Source organism: Manduca sexta, chromosome 11 (genome assembly GCF_014839805.1).
Source record: "Manduca sexta isolate Smith_Timp_Sample1 chromosome 11, JHU_Msex_v1.0, whole genome shotgun sequence".
NCBI classification, from domain to species: Eukaryota; Metazoa; Arthropoda; class Insecta; order Lepidoptera; family Sphingidae; genus Manduca; species Manduca sexta.
Window position 1 is genome coordinate 4,867,772 of NC_051125.1, and position 23,119 is coordinate 4,890,890.

Sequence of the window (23,119 nt, forward strand, 5' to 3'; positions counted from 1 at the left end):
GAGGCGCAGCCTGTATCACCTGACGACCGAATAAAAGGCCCTCCGAGGTCTTCCTGGCTACGATTTGTTTGAATTTTTAAAGGGATTTTATGCTTAGAGAGTAATATTTAAGAGGATTTAAAAGATTTGTATATTTAAACGTGCGTTTCATCTTCTATCTATCTATACTTATAATAAATCTGTAGAGAGGTCAATTCTGTACATGAAATATACTTCCAAAATAACTATCAGGGGGTGATTAGGGATCGATACTGATGCCAAAAATGCAATTAGTACAATTTTTGTCTGTCTGTCTGTCTGTCTGTCTGTCTGTCTGTCCGTCTGTCTGTCTGTCTGTCTGTATAACCGTTATAGAAACAAAAACTACTCGACGGATTTTAACGAAACTTGGTACAATTATTTGTCATACTCCTGTGCTGGTTATAGTATACTTTTCATCACGCTACAATTAATAGGAGCAGAGCAGTGAAGGGAAATGTTGGGAAAACGGGAGAAGTTACTCCATTTTTTAAGCTTCCGTCGCGTGTGCAACCTTAATGGTTAAAGCTACACAGAAATCATGTATGACGGAAATGTTCTTCTTAAAATTATGTAAAAGATATCCCACGACAGCATATGTCTATCTTTTATGGTTGACTCACAATAACACATGTAACTCCCGATAGCTTAGCAGTTCGAAGCTTTCTCATTATATTTGTCTACTCTTACGTTTATAACACTCTCAGTCATCCCTAATTAAAAAAGTTAACATTATTAAATATTCCATAAAAAAGAATCATAGAAATACCAAAGTTATACATGAAATACGCTAATAATAAGCCATCATGCGTGAATACTGAATCATGCTATAAGGATTATTTTTGTATATATATAAGGTCGCGAACGCACAGGCAGGCGGCTTGCTTGGCACCTAGAGGCTAGCAAATCACCTAGCGAGTAGCTTCGTAAAACGAACATTCTCGAACGTTCGCGACCGGCTCCATTTTTGAAGTCCGAAATCCACGCGGGCGAAGCTGCGGGCGGAAGCTAGTTGTAAATATTATTGTTTTAAAAAATAAATTTATTTCTTTTAATTGTTTTTGATGTTACAAATTGTATTACTATTGATTTAATAAATAAAATGTATTTTTTAACATTATAGCACAGTAATCTACGCGTATTTTTTTAACATTATTTTCAAGCTAATAACTAGTTCAAAACAAAAATGGTAGTTGAATGTGAAATCTTGTAACACGAACAGAGGTGAACAGTGAACACAGGTGAATGTTAATCAGAATGAGTCACTGTTCCGCATTGGAGACATAGGTATTGTACCATTTGTTTAAGACACAAGCCACAAGAAGCCGATGAGAAACTAATACAATTGAAATATTACTCACAACGTTCATGCCATTGAGGCGAATTTTGCAAAACTTTATATGCATTAGAAGTTAGGCAGGCTTGATTCTCCTTATTCTAAATGGAGATAACGGAACGTTTTCTAGCTAAAACGTATGTTACAACTCTAATGAAACCATAATGACTTTAAATTTGGTCTGATAAACATTTTTAAATTCATTATCTTATATAGTATATTGTGAAAAAATAACTTAGTGAAAAAATAAATTCGTAAAGGTTTAAAATTTTAAATACATATATCATACATACATCGACGACAAAACTTCAATCGAAATGAACACGTAAAATGATCTCTAACAAAACCAACATGCAAAATCCGAATCAAACTTTATTATACAAATAAATCGGGAACCCAAAATGACACCCGAGCAATCCCGTAAGCCCACTTCGGACCAGACGCACCGGATTTGCACCCGCGCCGCTAAAATGTTATCTCCACTTTCAATGACGATTATTTATTTAATTTAAAATATTTCATATATGTAGTATTCTAACGTATCCGCAGGAGAACCAAAGTAACCGACATAGCCCTTAGAGTTGCGAAACTCAAGATAAGAGCAGCCCAGAACCGGTCCCTGTGGCACTCAATGGGGGAGGCCTATGTCCAGCAGTGGACGATTTCCGGCTGAAATGATAATGATGATAGTATTCTAACAAAGAAATAATAATAAATCATAATGTATAAAAAATTGCGATAAAATCCGAAAAGTAAACATAAGAAATCGTTAAGGAAAATCTAATCATTATATTTCATTAGGTGTTTGCTTATAGTAAATAAATTGCATTATGTATAATTCCTTAAGAGAAGGTAAACACAAAGAGGAAATAAAAATTCATAAATAATATTTGGTATTGAGTTCTTATGATTTACTCTGAAACACCGAGAATGAATATCTGCTCTGCATAAAGATTCCCAACTAACGCTCATTTCAGCATATTCTCTGATGCTTACATTAAATTTCTGTCATGGTTAGCAAGAGTCTGACGAACAAAATCCCTCTTAGTTACCAGCAACGAAAAACGGCTTACATTCATTTTACAAAATAAAATATTCCATTTGCAAATTATCCACAACTTTTTAGGCCCTCGCAATATACAGGTTGTTTAAATTGTAAACCAGCCGGATTTGGGATCAGAATGTCTATTATGTCTGATTCGGCACGATTCTCGTATTCCACTACGAACAAATCCCGCTTTTGTCATATTTCGACGGTTTTTCGTTAAACCTTAATCGTGTCGTTTGTTTCACATATATTTCGAATTTCGTGAAGCAAAATTTATTTCATTTAGAGTCGTGGTTTTGATTTTAGTTGGATCATATTGTATTCAAATTTTATGAAACATTGCATTTTATTTTATATTTGTAAGTTATAGTAAAGGCTCTATAGCTGTTTGTGTAATTATTTGGTAATTTTTCTATAAATCATATAAACGCATTACACAAAAAAAAAAATAGTTATTTAATTAACAATCAAAATAAAATGTCACTCTGCGAATAAAGTTATATTTAGACTGCTGTTGTAGGCATTTATAGTCATGACAAAGATTAACACGTTAGTAATCTTTTTATTTTCATAAGGACTGCACCTTGTCGTCTCGCGGAACCCTTTGTTTACGAGTTTCTCATTCATTCAGATAAAGAAGAAAAGAATAAAGCCATTTTTAAGATTGGAAACCTCGCCACAATCACAATTTTGCTTTTGTCCTATTGAATGACTTAAATCACAAAAACACTGTCCTTTGTTGTGGTTAGACGTAATGAAAATAATCACACCAAATATCAATTGTTTGAAGAACATTCCTTGGATTGTATAACGAATGTTTAGTTTTCTTACTTAAAAAAAAATAACCATAATTTATACCCATATCATGTATGCTTCAACAGTAAATACTCATGTCTCGAAAGCTTTTCTACCCTTATGTAAATTAGCGACTATTGTGACGTCACTATAGCAAATGAATGTAACACCCTCAAAGCTAATAAATCCATATCCATATAATGTGTTTTATATATGTGAAATTTATTAAAGTGAATACCATTTTTTCGGTACAATAATTGTAGAGTCCACATCCCACATGTCAATAGCCTCGTGTGCGAAGTCTAAATATTTCGACATTTTGTCTTTTTTGGCCTTAACAAGGTTATCGTCATGTGGAATCGTGACATCAACAAGTATTGCCCGATGCGACAATTGATCTACTATCACAATATTAGGCTTATTGGCAACAATAGTCCTATCTGTGATAATAGATCGATCCCGATCGATTTTATAGTGTGGGATATAAAACATCAACCCTGTATGTTATACTGTCCCACTGCTGGGCACGGGCCTCCTCTACTACTGAGAGGGATTATTTAAAATTCCTGTACATACGTCTATGTCTGATACATCTCTAAATATTTTACGTGCCCGACTCTTGCGTTAATAAATCCATGCAAAAACAAGCTTTAGTATATTCTAAGGGTGTTCGGAAGTACCCTTTTTGCGAAGTGACACTTATTTCTGGCAAGCAGGAAATTGCGTCAACTTGTAACTAGAGCGTTTAGGCTTATAGGGTAATTTGTTAAAACGAGACGCGAGGGATCCGACAGACGGAATATTAAATGGGATATATATTTTAATATTTTATCGCGGTATCTTTATGTACGGAGGAAGATTAATATAATTGGATGTAACGTTAATGCAGTACTTGAATGTTAGACATGGATATAAAACTATTTTTCTTATTTTATTGCGGTTTTTATATTATGATTAAAAGATGGAGATGTTGGTCGTCCTAAAAGTCAAAGTTACAGTATCTACAAGTATACATTTTTTTTATTTTATATATTGACAGTCCAATCTTCGCACAGTGGGCTAATTCTCTTGAACTCTGGCAGCCGGTCTTTTATAACATATTTTTATGGGATGAATGCAGAACCTTTTTCATTTTTAAGTCGGCTTAAATATATTTATAATTAATGTATTACTTAAACATCTATGTAAAGCCTTCGATATACATCCGTAATATGGCACTTAGTCACGTGATCTAGATAAAAGATGTGGGCATTTTTGTGTTTCTGGGCTTTGTGTCTATCGAATACAAATGAGTCAAACGCATGACTCACGTCCAATGTATTTAGTCAGAACATTTTTAACGTACAAGGAAAGTATATTTAATACATTTACTTATACAAAGTGTTGCTTATCTTCAATATTTTAGAATTTGTGGCCTTTGATTTGTTTGATAATTATTAAAAGCATTTTAAAATCGATTGATTTCATCGATTAATTTATTGGAAAATTTCTGCAAAATGCATGAGAAAGAATGTTTCTTTTAAACCACACTTAAGAGCGAGGAAAGATAGAAGAAAATTATGTATATACAATACTTGTATACATTGTCCCACTGGCATCCTCTTCAATAACGGTTAAGGCTTTAGTTCACTACGCTGGTCTACGGATTGGTAGACTTCACCCACCTAAGAAATTCTTATGGCGAATACTTGAACGAAAATGTGCCACAATTCACCATGACGAAACATCATGATTATGAAGCAGTAGCTGTTACAGTGAGCCTATTTTTCTCATTGATGCACTTTGTACGCAAATTGTCTCGTCCCAGTTTAGTCGTCACTTGGAGCGACATTGATGTTAAAACTTTGTCATTTGTATGAAACCATTATATTTTTGTTGAAATTAGGTAGAGAAGGAATTCAACAAATTAGAAGTATTCAAACTATTATAAACGATTCACGTTTCATCTTGATATAAAAGAGTCAAATAATTTATGACGTCACATAAGTGCAAATTTTTATGTTTGAATTATCTATTAACTTGATATAGAGAACTAACGGTTTTTTATAAAACCAAGTAACCACAGAACATCATTGTGTGATATGTCAATATAAAATTGTATAAATTAAATGAACACCAAAAATATTCTATTTAAATCAACAGATCGACATAATCATATTTTTATGCCTTCAATATGGATGATTTTTATGAAAAGAGTTTTATATTCGTTGTGTTCTGAACTGTAACTTCAGAGAACCGGACAGAGGGTGCAAACAAATAAAACCATTTCACGGCTGACAATAAACCCTTAAGGAAATTTCCTTTGACCGGAAAAGATGACTCCATTTGGTTTTACAAGGATTTGTTGTTTTTTAAGATATTTAAAACCGTGAGCTAAAGTCATCTTTACGAATTAGTGAAGAGTTAAGTTTTAATGCATAATTGATTTATTTATTGAAGCCGAGAAGGATTTTTTATTGTCTACTCCAATTAGGATTGGATAAGTTTACTTGGTATAATGTGGTCATGTTTTATTTTCGTGTAATTCGAATGAATATATGGAGATGTATGGGAGGAAGATTTATGCTTAATCACTGGATAACCTTGAATTTGTAGTTTAGGTAAGCATTAATTAATATTTTTGGCACAGAATTTAGGCTTATTGTTGTATTCTTTTATGAAAAAACTATCAAAGAAGATGTTTTTTCGACATCTTATTTTTATTATAAAGTAGGTAACCAATGTTTCTTAAACGCTCTACGTGAGTTGATTTCTCTAAGTATCAAAAAATTGTATCATGACAGAATTTTTATCGCATTAATCAAAACAGAGTAGCAATGTATAAAATCTTATCCATGTTATAGCCACAAATGAGGTACTGTGTATGAAAAACAGTGGATGGCGCGTGAGTTTGCGCGTTGGCGGGAGATTACCGGACTTTTATCAGCAAACAGATGGTCAGACCGACTGATTCATAACTACGTATGTATTTCATCACCTATTGAAATCCATTGCAGTAGCATGCCGATAGCAAAAAAGGAAGTAACTGACGATACAGCAGGTCGTATTAAGTGAATAGAAAATATGAAATCGGAAAGAAGAAAATACTTATAATCTGTATTACAGAATAGAGTGAAGACAACCTCAACTTCTTTGATTGTTTATAATACATTAAATTAGTTAGAGCTATTATCGTCCTTTTATTATAAATTTTATAAAATACGATCAATATTGTAACATTACCCACGTCTCTATTACCGGAAACCATTAGATTCGAATTAAATATTTTTAATTATAGGATTAACACAAACAAGTTCGGCAGGTCTAAATAAAGCTGTAGATAATAAGCAATACCATTAGTGTGGTAAAGGAAATACGTGTTTGTGTTAGATAGGCATACGCTTTTAACTAAATCGTCTCGCTTGGGTTATTTTAAGGGAGGATTTCGATTGAAGCGGTTTGCGGAGAATGCATTTGTTTTGGAAGAGCGGCTGTAGACGAGAAAATTGTTGATTGAAGACATTGTGTGTTATAAATACTATAGTTCCCGCTTTTTATTAACTTGACAATACTTTTGTTAGTCTGACAAGGGTCGGCGTATACTAACACACAGGACTTTTTGGCGCTAGCAACCCACTTGCCGCTCATGCACTAATGCCAAAAAACAAAGTTGTGAGAGTACCTTGGTACACTGTAGGTTAATAATATCAGCCCTGTATTATATACCTGTGCCACTGTTGGGCACGGACGTTCTCTTCTACTGAGAGGGATTGGGCCTTAGTCCACCACGCTGGCTGAGTGCGGATTGGTAGACTTTACACACCCTCGAAATTCCTACAGAGAACTTCTCAGGTATGCAGGTTTCCTCACGATGTTTTGATGCATTAGACCATTGTGATGACGATAATACCATCTACTTTATAGGAGAGGAGTATTATGTACACCATGTAGATTGTATAAATTATACAAAAGTATATCAAAATAAACGGTGACACTTGCGTTTGTCGTTTGCAGCCCATCGCTGACGCGGTCGGTTCTGTTCGGAAATGTACCTTTAGAGCACTTTACTTGGCAGTGCATGCGCTACCCATTCGATACTTCCTACACGTTTTACATTACGTATTCCGGATGGCGAGCGATTTAAATTTGTAGGTTAGGGTTAACAAGTTATGTTGTCGAAAACGTGCTGAATGTAGTATATTATGAGGTGTGATGGTGTGAGTATTCTATTGAAATTGTTATGTTATGTTATTTTATCAAGTTATCCGGAACCTATATATGGAGTAAAAGTGACTATAATACTATCGTTAAGTATCAATCTAATCTATAATCTTCAAATTCGAAGCTGGTGTATTTCTGAGTATTTGGTTTTGTAATTTTTTTTATTATAATATAAAATTATAGATATGTACGATTTTATTTTCAGTTAACCTCAAATGCTTTGTTGATTTAGTTTTGAAGTTTTCAGTAGTCATCTAGCTCGTATATTGATTTTTAGATAAAATCTAATACCATAAGAAGTTCTATAAACAACTGGTAACTAATAACCGTTGTTATAAGGTTGAAAATAAAATCTATATTATACCAAAAATTTTAAATTCCGATATAGGAAGTGATGTTTAATAAAAAGAAAAAAAAATATTTATAGGGAGCAAATATATCACTGCTTTTTATTCATACCTTATGAATAAATAATTCGAGTTTGATTTGTCCAAACCGCAGGCCATATTCGTCACCTCTCAAATGATGGGAACCCTTTTTCATAAACCATATGATGTGGGCACACTATCACAGTTTGTCTGTAGACAGCCCTCGTGTCGTCTTGTTTATTCATCCTTTAAAGAAAACACGGCGATGCTTATAGAACGGCTGTTGGAGTGTCATGAGAGAATTCCAGTGTATTTGTATGGAAGAGATTTGGCTGACGGTTACTTCACTTTATCGGGAATTTCAGAAATAGTCTTATGTTTGGACGTGTTGCTCTGTTTGGAATTGGTAAAATATTCTGTTTATAAATAAGCTTTTGCTCGTGTCTTCTAGTGCGTGTTAAAGTTTTTCTGGTGTAAAATCCCCGCTACATATTTTCCCGAGATAAAAGTAGCCTATGACTTTTAAAAGGTTAGATACCTTTGATACTATTCTCATGCCAAATTTCGTTGAAATCAGTTTAATAGATTTTGTTTTGAGCTACAGACGCGGCGGGGGACTTTGTTTTATAATATGTAATTATAGGTGTTGTTACAGGTCTCCACCATATTTTTCTCGATATTGAAGTTCTACTGCTTTACGAGGGTATATTATATTTGTGTATACAATATACAGAAATATCACCCAAATTGGTAATATTTTCTGATTTTTTTCGTTGATTTGCAAAATCATCTTGTCATACAAACTGGTTTGATAATTAGGAACACAAGAAAAAATGAATCAGTGTTGCTCTTCATACATGTGACAACTGATTTTTATTTATAAAGATTAACCCCCTTATTCATAAACGTTTTTTATCTAAGGACGAAGTAAAGCTGTGATAACAAGCCTGTTTCTCAGTGCCCAACGGATCTGAGAAATAGACATAGGGCCGTTGTGATTGGTTATTATTGTTGTATTTCAATATTAGCCAATCACAACGGCCCTACGTCTACGCACTGCGAAAACTGCCATGCCGTCAGCACTGAGAAACAGACTTGTTATCACAGCCTTTCTCGGTCGTTCGATAAAAAACGTTTATGAATAAGGGGGTAAGTAGTAAGATTTTAATGACATATTTTAAGCCATTAATTTCTATTTAGATTTATGATTAATGTTTATTAGTTCATACCGTAACACACGCGTTTGCGACATACTCGCCGGACAATTTATTCATTCTCCAATTTGTTAAGTCAAATTAGATGGACGGAAACGGATCCTTTGACCATTTTGCCGCTACTACATTTTTATGAGTGTTTTTTTATTGAAAAATATACTTTAAGTGGGTTTAACTCAATTGGTATTTGATTTCGCAAAATAGGTTTGATGATAGGTCAGAAAAAAATCAAGTTTCCTATCCTTTCAGGTGTGAGCATAAGTATTTTATTTCTTAACTTCGTGCGTTATTGTACTTTGTTGACTGTACTGCAGTTTTAACTTTAATTGTTACTTTACTGTACACTTTTATAGATTACTGACGTTTTTCTGCCAAGTTAATAAGAAACGATTCGACCATGTTTCTTAAAGCTATGAATAGTATATTGTAATATAAAATTAGATCTATCAAGAATCTATGTGAGGTCAACGGCCTCTTATTTTGTTCTCATGGGTATATACAGCGGACGGTATATCTAAAGACTACAAACAGATCCCATGCAATTTCAAAATATATTCTTCTTATAGATAAAGAGTTGTTCTTTACTAGCCATTTACCTATAATTGCCTTTTATAGGTAAAGGGCTAGTCAAAATGGGTTATTATAAATAAAAAAACATAGAATTATTATACCATTACCATTCCAATAAAGTTTTATAGTTTTTAGACATAAAATTCAATATAGTTTTATGGTTACATTTCCTCGATTACAAAAACAATATGAAACCATGTCAATTACCATTGAAAGTAACGTCCATCGTAATGTGTTACGTTCAGACCAATTCTATTGTATTACCTCTACAATGTTAATGAAACTGTTTTGTGTACTTTTCAGAGTGGAAAATGTCGAACATCAGCTACCGGTACATTAAGCTACTTTGTCAAGATAAAAATGGCTCTTATATCAAGGTAAGAAAGGATCTTTTTATCCTCTTATTAGAAAGGTTAAAGAATCCCTTTATCCTCGTATTAATGAACGTTTTAACTTATCGATGACTTTAGCTCATTTAAATTTTTCTTTACGTTAGATGCTTTGAGGCAGACTGTTTTTTTATTATGATTAAAACTACGGTATTTTACTGATATTCTACCTGATATGTATTCTGTTATGATACTTTAAGCATTGAAATCTTATTTCATTATACATAATTATAGTTTCCCTAGGAAAGGAGCTTATAGTAAATATTACAATCTTGATGGTTATTTAAAATTTTGGGCAGTTTTGTTTTTCGTTAAAGCCAGATTTCTATCCTTCCATTAGGTGAGTGACTTGCTCGTCATACAATCTTGTAAAAACCTTTCAAACGTTGCGCTAATTAGATACAAGTTGGCTAGACCTTGTAAAAGTTGCAGGAATCCGCTGGATGCAAGCCGCTCCAGGTTGGTCTCGACATATTTGGGGAGGCTTACGTTTAGCAGTCAACTTCCAAATGCTGATGAAGAAGTTGCGCAAACTTCTCAAAAAACACTAAACTATTACAAAATTTAAAGATACTGAAGTTGATGTTGCTGAAACTGTCAATTTTTATTAGTGTAATGTTACTCGGCAACAAGTTGACAGCGTCTGCGGAACGCCTTACACTACCTCACAATGGTACCAACTATTCCAAACTTCATTACACACTTGGTTCCTTCCACTTATTTTTATCTCCGTTATGGGTTAATTTAATAACTGTTGTATCTTATATTTCGATATTGCGTGTTCTCTGCCCATAACACGAGTGTACTCAAGTTCCACATGATTAAGTACGGTGCAACTAGCGTAGTTCAATTTATTTCGGAGCAAAGCAATAGATATTAAAAATTACGTCTATAAATCCTGCATTAATGTAAAAATATGTTTAAGAGATATAGATAATATTTAACAACAAATAGTGGATAATATAGGTTACTATTTTAAACGGAAAAGTGGACATTGAAACTAGTTTTAGGTAAGAATTCTATACAGGACAAGTTGTGAGCTGAAATAGCTAAACAAGCTTCGTTATAATTAAATTATGTTTTTATTAAAGTACTAGCTGACCCGACAGATGTCCCGTTTTAATTATGAACTTGCAGCGCGCATTCTGTCAATAGCTGACAGTTATTTCAAACAATTGACAGTTAGGTATATAAAATTAATATTTTCGTTAAGGTTTCTTAAATTATCTAATTTTCCGCGCAATTTGTTGAATTTTTTTTTCATAAGAACCTTCTCCTGGCTATAACAAACACAACAAAAAAAAAATAGTGAAATCGGTCCAACCGTTCACGCGTGATGGCGCTACCAAGGGAAATAGGGATTTATTTTTATATGTATAGATTAAAATTATTGTATACTTACATAGTTCAATTGCTATTTTGAAAACTTTGGCAATTAGAGAGTGATAATTAATTTGTCCAGAAAGGTAAGACGTCTCCTTTCGTTCATACTATCCAGGCATTTACATTAAGCCTGCTGCATATTGTTATGATGTTAAAATATATAAACTTATGAAATTATCGAAATTGAAAATAATATAACAATAATTTAATTTCAATTTTAATAAGTCTCAATAACCATTACAATATTATCTCTACGTAAATCTCCCTTACAACGCGAAGTATCACAAGCCTAGATAAATAATTTTGTTTTTCCAATAACCCTTCCCAAGAACATAAATCAAGCAGCCAGTTTTTATCCGATGCATAACCACATAACCACAGGGAATCAATTCGAATGGATGACGTTTAATTTTTCCCACAGAAACTCATATTCGGATGCATTTGACATTTCCAATTTCCTGCTTTGAATGCCGCACTGACCAAACTTCCCCTACGGTTAATAGACATGTGTATCGACGTATTTAGATACCATAGTGTACGATCTGGAATGCATTGCTGGGTATTTAGATGTGGGTTTTTGTTATTAATTATGTTAACATTTTTAGTTTTGCAGACTTATTTGACAATTGAAAATGACAAGTCAAAGATTTTGACTCGTATTAGTTATATGAAGTTCTATAGAGACAATAGATTATTATTTAACCCTACACAAGATATATTAGAACTAAATTCTCCCACAAAACATTATTTATTGTTGACAAAGCTTTCAATATCTTTATACGATGGACTACTATTTCTTTGCAATTAAAACTTAGTATAATGACATTTATTTTATACACACGTATACAACAAAGGGAAAGCGATTACAAACATTGCTTTCAACATAAAATTACGCATAAACATTTACATCAGGCTGTAATACAACCGTGACGACAAGACACTGCAATTAACTGCAAACTAACAACTCTAATCAATATCACATACAGGATAGGAAATCTAAAGTTACTTACTCTAAGCATGTACTCGGATGCAAACAAAAGATTACAGAGTAAAGTTTGCAGTGGTAGTACGTTCAATTTCCGATACGGGCACAAAGCGGCGCCGCTCGTCCCGACGCTTCCTACACGAGCCTCTGGATGCTATCATCCGTGAACACGCACAGATTGGACTTAACTATTCTGCTATAGAAATTCAAATGGTGCATTAGTGTTTAATATCATTCATTGGGAACTCCTTTTTAGCGTTGATTTTAACGGACTGGCTGTAATCGTCTCGCGAAGAAGGTCTAAGGCCACAATATAAGCTTGCGTTAAGTAATACTAGATTGATCTTAATAAAGTATTTAATGAGAATTATATTAAGAGAGCTAATTACTACCAATCAATAATCAGCCTTTAATAAATACGCTCCAATTATCTACAAAATACGTCGCGACGTCAGACATAACGAGTAATTAGTACTTTTCCCTACAGTTTACAAAAGCAAAGTGAAAACAAAGGGCCCTCAAGAACAATCAATGGCACGGGGGAAAATAACAAATAGCAGAACAAATCAAGCGTGACTGTACCTGCGTTAATAAGAAAAAAATCCCTTGTTTCCCTGCAGAATGCCAGACTGGTATCAATAGTAACTTTCTTCATTTACACTCTTGTGTACTGAGAAATGAGCCCTTTTCATTATTCAGAAAGTTTAAAATACATTGCTCATCATAGTGACCGGTTTTCAATCCAATTGTTTAGATCGTTTGTTTGTGTTTACAAGTTTTTGTTTAGTGTCTGAAAATGCATTAATTTATATGAGTATTTTAGAAAGGTTGTTATTTTGTTAGATAATTTATTAAAGTCAATCACGTTTCGAAATTAGTGTTTCAAATTAAATGTAACTATATGACATGTAACATAGACATTTTCTTTAAGTTTAATATTTAAATGTTGTTGAAAAAGATTTACTTCGCTTGTTACGCAACTATAAGTCGGCAGTATTTTGATTTCTGTTCATAAATAATAATAATGTCAGCCCTATATACTGTACCACTGCTGGACACGGGCTTCCTGTAATACTGAGAGGGATTAGGCCTTAGTCAAAATTATTTGCTTTACCGTAAAGCATAATTTTTGTTCATACAAGTATTAAATATACTGGACAACTTCATTTAATTAAATTAAAAACTCAATACGAGTTTTCTCTATGGAATCTAAAACTCGTAGACTTATTTCGGAAAGCGCGTTTTCAAGAAATTATTTATTTTTGTTTCCCATCAACACAGTAATTGACTTTTGACAACTTTCTAACGAGATTTCCGGTGTTGATGTTGATATCTGATGGCTTGTTTCGTGTCTGCTCCTCGTTAATGTTTTAGATTTTTGTTTTCTTTCCTATTCCCCCATTTTGCGCCCTTTTCATAACATTGGTATTTTTATGCATGGATTTTTGGACTTAGACAATTGAAATTATATCAGTGTTTGTTTCACTCTTGTATATTATATAATATTAAAATATCATTTTAACTGTATTTTCAAGTCGTAATAATTTGTATACTATAATATACTATTTGCTTCTAATATTATTAAAACTTACGCGAGACATATTAAATTAGTCAAAAAAATTCTAATTATTCTTTTATTAATCTTATCTTTATTAATTTTATTAATATATTAATCTATTATTTGCTTCTAATTTAAAATATCATTTTAACTATATTTTCGAGTCGTAAATTTATGAATATATCGTTTTAAGTGAGAAAGATAAAACATAAAAGTTGTTTCGTTCGCGTTTAATGTCAGAGAAATAAATTTTTATGTATACAAATGGTAATTACATTTTTATAACTAAGTTAGAAAGTAAAATCAGCTGTAGGTATTTTTATCGCATAATATCTTCGGTAATCTACCGATTTTTATCGTTAATTTTATATTCGGTATTGTTTATGTTACGAGGGTGGTCTCATATAAACTGATTAAAAATTTATGTTAGAGATAAAAAAAATATATATACATCGCAATTATTGTATTATTTGCTCATAACCAACAAATAAATGTACTCGCCAACAAACCATATAGAAAACTCTTAAATAAAACAGAGGTCATTTATCGCAATCAGATTAACTTAATAATGATTATATAAATTTGAAAGTAAAATTTATAAAAATAAAGATCCATAATACTTATATATAACTTTTTAGAGCTGTTTTTAAGTCCTGATGAATAAAGAAGAAATATAATTACTATTCCGCTCGTTGTAATACAATAAGCGTATCTTATATCCGAACATTTAAAATGTGCGTTGTTCTAGAAAGTGCTATTACTTATTACACTAGAGTGTATTTGGCCAAAAAAATGTCACGACAGCAACGAAACGCATTATTCATAAACCCAGGAGCGAAGTGTTGAACTGACACTCTGGGGATTCGCAGTTTTAATGTTCAATTTGCATTTTGTAGTATACTTTACATTTTCAGATAAAAAATAATAGACTTTACTATCCACTAAGATTGGCGATGCATCTAATTTGTGATTATATAGAAAAGGTGGTAACGAAATTAGCTAAAAGGTAAATAATAATTGAAAAAATGCTTTTGTCTCTTAGAAGAACACCCCAAAGTATGCATAGTGTGCAGTGCCAAAATATGCCACTTAAAAATTCAATTAAAGTAACCTTTGGCATACTAAAATATTAATCAATCCCCTATACTAGATGTCTTGCTGTTTTATCTTCAAATACCTTATACTATCTTATGTGATGAAATATCATCTCATAACATTAAATGGCGGAAAGGAATAAAAGAGAAATGATAATCGCAGAGGTGCCCGGTTGGGGGACATAACCAAGTACTTCCAAACAATTAGACGAAGCTCGTTAACTTTACGGCAGTTTTAAGGCGTCCTTCCTGCCTCAATGCATTTAGTTATTATGCATTAAAAGGTGAATATTTTAATAGAGTTTAAATTGTTTTGTTGATGTTTAATTTAGCGTTGGGTATAATTTTAATTTTGTTTTGTTAATTTATTTTTATGATTTGTACGGTCTGTTCTTTTACAATTTATTTGCATTTTGAACCAATGTATTTCGAACATTTAGTTTTTATATTTAGAAAAGTTTGTCATTGGATAATTGATATTTTTTCTATAAAGACGAGGCCGCAACCAAATAGGTTAGTATGTTGAGAATCATCAACAATCAACAGATATTGACACGACCTATTCCGTGACCTGATTATGGTACTAATAGCTATTTACGACTTAAACTCTTATGCTGTTGTGGCAAAGTTCAGAACAAGGATGCAAGCGAACGTTTGTTTTCGTTTTCATTGCCTAGCAACAGTTTACATGGAAGGTCATTGACCCTACTTGTGTCTGTTACTGCTCATACCAGGAAATTGGTTAGACATGTTGACATAGAACGAGTCGTCACGCTATACTTGATGCTAAGACTTGATATAAAACAAGTAATGCAGTCGAAAACAGACATTCGATAATTGTCTGGTAATTATTGTGATTGATAAAATATTATATTGATATTTCATTCTTAACGACATAGAGGTTATGGAATATATTTCTTTGAGTATTATCGATTTTTATTAAATGCGCATTCATATTGTATTTAACTTATTATTTACTTGAGAGGGTTGTGCAGTCATATGAAAATTTAAATTAATTTATTCCTTATTTCACGAGCCTATAAATGAACTGCTCTAAACAACAATAAAAAAACAATTGCATTTTATTTTTTTCTCTTCTCACTTTATCATGTACTGTAAGTCTTTACACTAAACTGATTGAAAAGAGCAACACCAGAGTTTCTTTCCCGTTCTTCTCTGGTGAGAACTGCTTTCCGAACTGGTGGTAGAGTTAATATTGACGGAATCTACATAATGTATAACATTTTACAGATTCAAATAAATCGTTTCATTTCATTTCACTAGGTGTTGCTCTCAGTATTATCTTTCCATCTGCGTGTAAAGTCTTTTCCTCTACAAAAGTCCTAAGAACACGGTACCACGCCAGCGCCACTAATTTAAACATCAGATGAAAACAATATCATTATTTCCCTTGGAAGCAAATTACCTAATAATGATTTCTTATGTTTACGCGAATGTTAGACATTAAAATTAAACTATTTTTGGGATTTTATCGCGGTTTTAATCTTTTAGTTTACTCCCGACGCGACGTTTCGACTTTGCAGCGCTCGTGGTCACGGGGTTACCGAGATAAAAAAATACCTATGTGTTAATCCACGACATGGTCTACCCGTGTATCAAATTTCATCCAAATACGTTCTGCTGTATCTGCGTTTGCTTCTAACATAAAAATCACAAACTTTTGCCTTTCTAATATATTAGTAAGAGTAACAAGTGAAATAAGATAAAACAACAAGTGAATAGTTCAAATATCTAGAATAATTCTATTGGACTGATAAACAAAACAAATTAAACAGAGCAATGTATATTGTCAATTGTGTGGAATAATTATTTAATTCGTACGAGTACAGCGCGTCCATATCGATCGGGAATTCAGCGGATTAATGAAATTATGCCATTTTACATGCGTAACGACTGCGAAATGTCGTTTATTATGCTCTATTAGAGATACGAGAGGTACTGACTGTTCAAAATAATTTTGGTATAATATATAAGGCATGTCAAGTCTGCTAACCTGTAGTTAGTACAGCCAAGACGAATGTCCGCAGGTTCAAACCTCATGGGCACGCATCTTTGACATTACAAAATTATCTGATTTTTCTTTGTAAATTATCGGTTCCATTAACGGTGAAGGAAAGCATCGTGAGAAAACCTGTATGCCTGAGAAGTTCTCTATAGGTATTTAAGGCACATCTGACATTAATATGGTGTATGAGTCCTCTTTGTAAATTATCGGTTCCTTTAACGGTGAAGGAAAGCATCGTGAGGAAACCTACATACTTGAGTAGTTCATTATAAGAATTTTAAGGGTGTGTTAAGTCTGCCAACCCGCACAAGGCCTGCTTGGTGCACTAAGGCCTAAACCCTTTCAGTAGTAGAGGTGGCCCATGCTCGGTAGTGGTAAGTATATCACACAGGGCTGGTATTATTATTGATGATTACTTGTTAAAGCCCCAAAGGAAGTTGACGTGAGATGGGCGGCCAGCGATAAATTATACCAAATCCTTTCTTCATTTTTGAAAATGTGTGTCGTGGTGACCCAACTTGGATGGGACAAGGGGAGGTGAAAGATGAACCTTGCAAATTGTTTGATCGACTTTTGGTAAATTCATAAGAAAATGCACTGTTTAATTTACATTAATTAATCTCACGACTACGTTTATGGTTGAATAATAGTGAGTGTGACGGATTACAAATAAAATATAGACGCGGGCGCACGGCCGGGGGTGAAGGGTAGTTGCCATGCGGCAGTCGGACTAAGAGGACGTGTGTCCACGGCTAGTTGGGAAGCTAAAGTGGTTTTGTTTTACTTACCCCTTTGACAGGTAGACGTCACAGTGAGTAGAATTAGGGAACGCAATACTAATTCCGGCATAAATGGAACAATAAATTAGTTTAAATTGCAATTTATTAACCGACTTCCGATAAAGATTGAGGTTCTCAATTCGTGTGCTTGTATTTTTGATTTTAAAATGATCGCATTGCAGAACATTGCACAACTATAATAAAATTGTTGAAATACCACATCCCCTTTAAAACAGCTCGTTCAAGCACATCCTTACGATCATATAAATATTTGTTCTTTTAACGCCACAAAATGTATTGTCTAAAAAGTTTTTACTTTTTATTTTCATTTTAATGCATGAACTAAACCCTTTTTTTGCATCTTAAAAGAGCCCTCTGCGTCAAAGTAAAAGCATCCCACTTGAGTGCATGTGGGGAAACACGTGGATGGTGTCGTTTCAATCCGAAGACACACACGACACAGTGTCAAGCACTGTGTGCTTTACACAAACAACAGCCAAATGATATTACGACTTTCCTTTATTAGCTGTAGTTAATGATTTAGTGAAAACATCCGTTGGAAAACGAGTTATTGACAGGATACGCAAAGCTATGGCGTAATTATTTTATGTCCACTTAATTTGTTTATGATACAAGGTAAGAGAAGGGGCTGATATGTTAAACGTACGTGTTAGTGATCCCTGCGGAATAATGAAGCGGTGACGCGACTACCAATGAAACTACCTAATTTGCATCGTTAAACGTTGACTACTTTATTTTGTATGAATGTAAACTTTAGGGCCGGCGCATATCCGGCGGAGCGCAGCGCATAGAATTTCTTTAAATATTGTTGTGTTAATTGGTTTTGAATATTATTTCAATGAAAACAATGTTGATAATAGTTTGATTGTAAAAAAATATCTGCGCGGCGCTAAACTATATATGCGCCGGCGCTTATTGGCACCGTGAATTTTTACAGATTTATAAACTTAACAATCTGGGTTTATCTCAAACTGAAATGCAATGTTTTTATTTTGACTTAAATTCGGACAAAGATTTTAATAGTCATACTGCCAAATTCATTAGCCATCATTCCTTCAAACGAAAGCACAAAATTGTTTCCAATCTGATATTGGACAGGACAAATAGATAACGCTATGCACTACCAACACTCTCCCATACAAGACACCTACAGAGATCAATTGTAGCATGTGCGAATACCTGACATAATGCATCATGTTATTTGTTTTCAATTATCAGCATCTCGTTTCTCAAAACATGCAATGGAAATGTACTCATACTGGAGTCAGCGTAACACGTAGCCGTAGGGTGTTCCGCGTGGATGGGCCGCGGGTTTGCGAGATTTTTATTTGAGAAACTTTTTTCATTGCCACCCCGTCTGCGAACTAAGCAAATACCTCACTTTATGCTTACGGCTTCAATGTTCATATAGCTTTTTTGTTGGCTGATAGTTTAGTATTTTTATATCGTGTTCAATTGCGGCATTTATGCAGGAATAAGGATTGCAAATAGCAAATCAGTTGGATGATTTGCTATAAAATATTGGTATATTTTTGTACAATCGCTGCGGAGTTGGATATTAAATGTATTGATTTTTTATTTACTGTGTACTTTAGACTAGGTTATTGGCAAAATATTTTAATTAGTTGGCATCGAAGTTATCCTTCCGTGGTGCTCGTGTGTCACATATTAAAGCAAATACCTAAACCTACCGGCTGTGGCTGAACAGGGTTTAACTCATTTCTCGTACGTTTCCAATATGTGCTCCGGGGCGAATACAAAATCGAACAAATATAAGTACACGGGAACAAATGGGCTACATCCGAAATTACCATGAAATTTCAAATGGCATGCCGGCACTTACGAGGGCTTTTTAGATATTTTTTTACGAAATATTACGTTCATTCAAAATATTATCGCATATTTGTTCAAGTCAAGATGGAATTGATTGTTTTAAGGCAAAGTAGGCATAGTAAACAGCAGCATAGATTTTTATAATTTCATTTGGATTTACCAAGGACAAATTAGGTGTAAACTCTAAAGAGTTAAAGAGCTGAATAGTGATTGAAAACTGGCGATTTGAAGTCAAAATTGTATAAAGTATAACACTGACAAATCTGTCAGTTTTGGAACTTTTATTGACTTTAACACGCTAAAAGGAAAGAATAAGATTCGAAATTGGCAAAATCACTGATATATAAACGGTGAAAAACATAATTTAAAAGAAGAAGAAGAAATGTGAGCATAATAAACAGCAAAATTTAAGTAAAATTGGAGTACTTTGGATGCGTAACGTGTTAAAAGATGGATATTAAAGCGATCAGCCTTATATGTTAGAATTATCGCTTCTCAAGTCAACGGGTTCCTATTTCTTGTAAATATAAAAATTATTCCTTTTCCTTGTAAATCCTTTAGAGTTTAAATTTATTTTTGAGTCTGAATCACTATAACACTGTTTTTTTTTTTACAGTTACTGAACACGCTGTCATCTGATCTTGAAGATATGCTGACAGAACTATACGAGGAGCATAATTTATCCAGGTAAGTTTTATTGTTAGTTTCTTTCATTCGTTGTTAAACTGCTATGCCGTGCGTTTCTGCATATATTTTTTTTATAATATAATGTATGTAATTAGGACAAAATGCTATAAAACATTATATATTTGATTCCAATTGGAAACTAATTATAAGCTGTCTTTCAACTTGTTTGATAACGACGAACCCTACAATACCTGAATTTGCGGTGAGATTCATACAGAATATTAATGATAATTATTATCACCAGAATTATCATGATATGTTACCATATGTACCATTCTGTATCGTCGTTAGTAATTAAATCAATTAAAATAATAAAAAAATAGGTATTTAAAAAATTGCTGATATTTTCAATATCGATGGCTTTATTACTTATTTTATGACTTTTATCGTGTAAAAAGGTTTTATCGGACATACCGTGTTGTAATCGCATTACTGGCATACTGGCGCGCTTCGTCGGCGACAAATCGAATTACACGCGGTCCTGAGTTCGACTCTTGACTCAAGCAGCTCTCCTTTGATACTGAAACCCTTTGAAATATTATTATGAAGTGCCTTTTAGGTAAATATGTGGGAAGATTAAAGTGAAAAACGTTTAAAGTTTCGTGTTTGAAAATGCAGTTTAAACTTGTTTGATCGATTTTGTATTGTTAATTATGAACATTATTGGTATAATTATTTTTTATTTATAGTGTTATTTTATTGATATAGCATTGCACTACATAAAAAAGGGCCTAAATAGAAATAAAAAAACATTTAATAGTCACTTACTATAAGTTCCCAGGAAAATCAAGTCACGCGTATATTTTTATTTGTTTACGGGCAATCTAGAAACCGATGTAACGGCAATACCGGATTTATTTCCCTAGATCGAGGTGTTATTTTGTAATGAAATGTAAATGAGCGGCAAATAGATCGCTTTTTGTTGCAAATCAGCTGACTGAACGCGAGCGAAACCCAAATAGCAATACGTATCGTGCGTACTTCTATTCAAAATAGAGCATTTATCTAAAGCAAACAGGCAACTGTAAATAGCTTTTTTGTACCGTAATGAACGAATCGTATAATCATCATCATCAGCGCTGTATTATATACTGTTCCACTTCTGGGCACGAGCCTCCTCTACTACTGGGAGGGATTAGGCCTTAGTCCACTACGCTGGCCTAGTGCGGATTGGCAGACTTTACACACCCTCAATATTCCTATAGAGAACTTCTCAGGTATGCATGTTTCCTCACGATGTTTTCCTTCACTGTTTAAGGCAAGCGATAATTCACAAATAATAAACACGTATTTTTTTTAGAAAACTTAGAGGTGTTTGGTAGTCCGTTCCATACCCAACTAGGCTATCGCCGCTTCGTATGTCGATATAATAATCGTATAATAGTAAATGGATATTCGAATTTCGAGTTCGCATATTGCTTTTAATAAAAAATAAAATCCTTTGTCCATGCGGGGATTACACGGAGACCGCACGTTAACGAAATTCAATTATTATCCTTTCAATTTCCATGTTTGGCCAAAAGGCTGGGGTGTGGGTTTTGTCTTTATTTGTATTACTAATCCAGTGCCTTTGTTGCAGACATTGTTTATTTTCAGTTTTTCATGTATTATTCCATTAAGATTATTATTAGATGGACAGATTATGAGGTACTGGTTTGTTACCAAAATGGCCTGCTTCCCAAAGTTCAAATAAATTTTATTCGCAACTTATTCACGTACATGGATAAACGATATACGTCACTCATCGATATTTTAATATATTAAGAATCTTTTTTGGTTCTCATACGATTATTTATGCTTTAATAAAGGCGATTTAATCCAATATTTTTGTCGGAATAAAAGACCTATTAAAACGTTTTATTCATGCAAGTCACAAGAGTGTAAATATGAAATTGACTGAATTGCATGATCATATCGCTTAAATGAGTATGAACGGGTATTTTGTTCATAAATCAACTATGAAAAAGATGAGTTTGATGCTGATATCGGGGCTACAAATCATTTTGCACCCTTTCCGGAGTAAACAAAGCCGCAATGGTGTTTATATCAAATCAGGAAATAGAAACTATCAAAATGATATTTGCGTTTGTTTACGCAATTTATATTGTGACAAATATTAATTTATATTTATTATTAATTGTCACAAGTTACTATATATAAGTTTTTTTCGAATTACGTGGTTTTAAAAGATGAGAAGGAACGTATCAAATAACTAAGAAGAAATAACGTAAGTCGCTAGTAACAGGAATAGATGTTTTCGTTGATAGTGTATAATTCATTTGAAATTATTTGATGCTTGTGATTTATTGTTGAAGCTATTTTTGATTTTGTACATTTCTTTTACAATTTAGTTGTGTTTATTATGTTCGTTTTCGAGAAAATAAACTTCGACAATCATGATCTCTTAAACTAGAGAAAACAAATTATAGATATTTATAAACTAATTGTCTGTTTATAAAAGGCTCCGATATCTCAGACCTGCAGCCGATATCAGAAATTTATTGCTGCAAAAAACCGCTCAGTAATCAAGATATAAGTTTGCGTTCGCATTTTCACGTGGGTGCATAATATTCTCACACTAGGCAGATTTTTCATATAAATCCGTGTAGGGATCCCAAATATACCATTACATTATGCAGCGTAGCAATATTATCATAAAGGTATAAAACACCTCATATTCTAGATGTATCCTATCTTTATAGTTCTATTAGCATTTATGTGTTGTGAAAGTATGAGTGGAAATTAAATAGTTTGCTACATTGCTATGAAATTACGTTTTAAATTATAAATTTTATGGCTTTAAATAGATGTAGCG

General features: G+C 33.2%; 1 protein-coding gene across 1 annotated transcript in view; it reads left to right on the forward strand.

Annotated features, from left to right (window-relative positions):
* Positions 1–23,119, forward strand: part of LOC115442429 (protein sprint) — a gene marked incomplete at its 3' end in the record, with an annotated part of 260,741 nt that overhangs the window by 16,236 nt on the left and 221,386 nt on the right. The window contains 2 exon segments of the mRNA XM_037437367.1: positions 9,853–9,926; positions 20,234–20,304. Coding sequence (XP_037293264.1) covers positions 9,861–9,926; positions 20,234–20,304 — 137 coding nt within the window.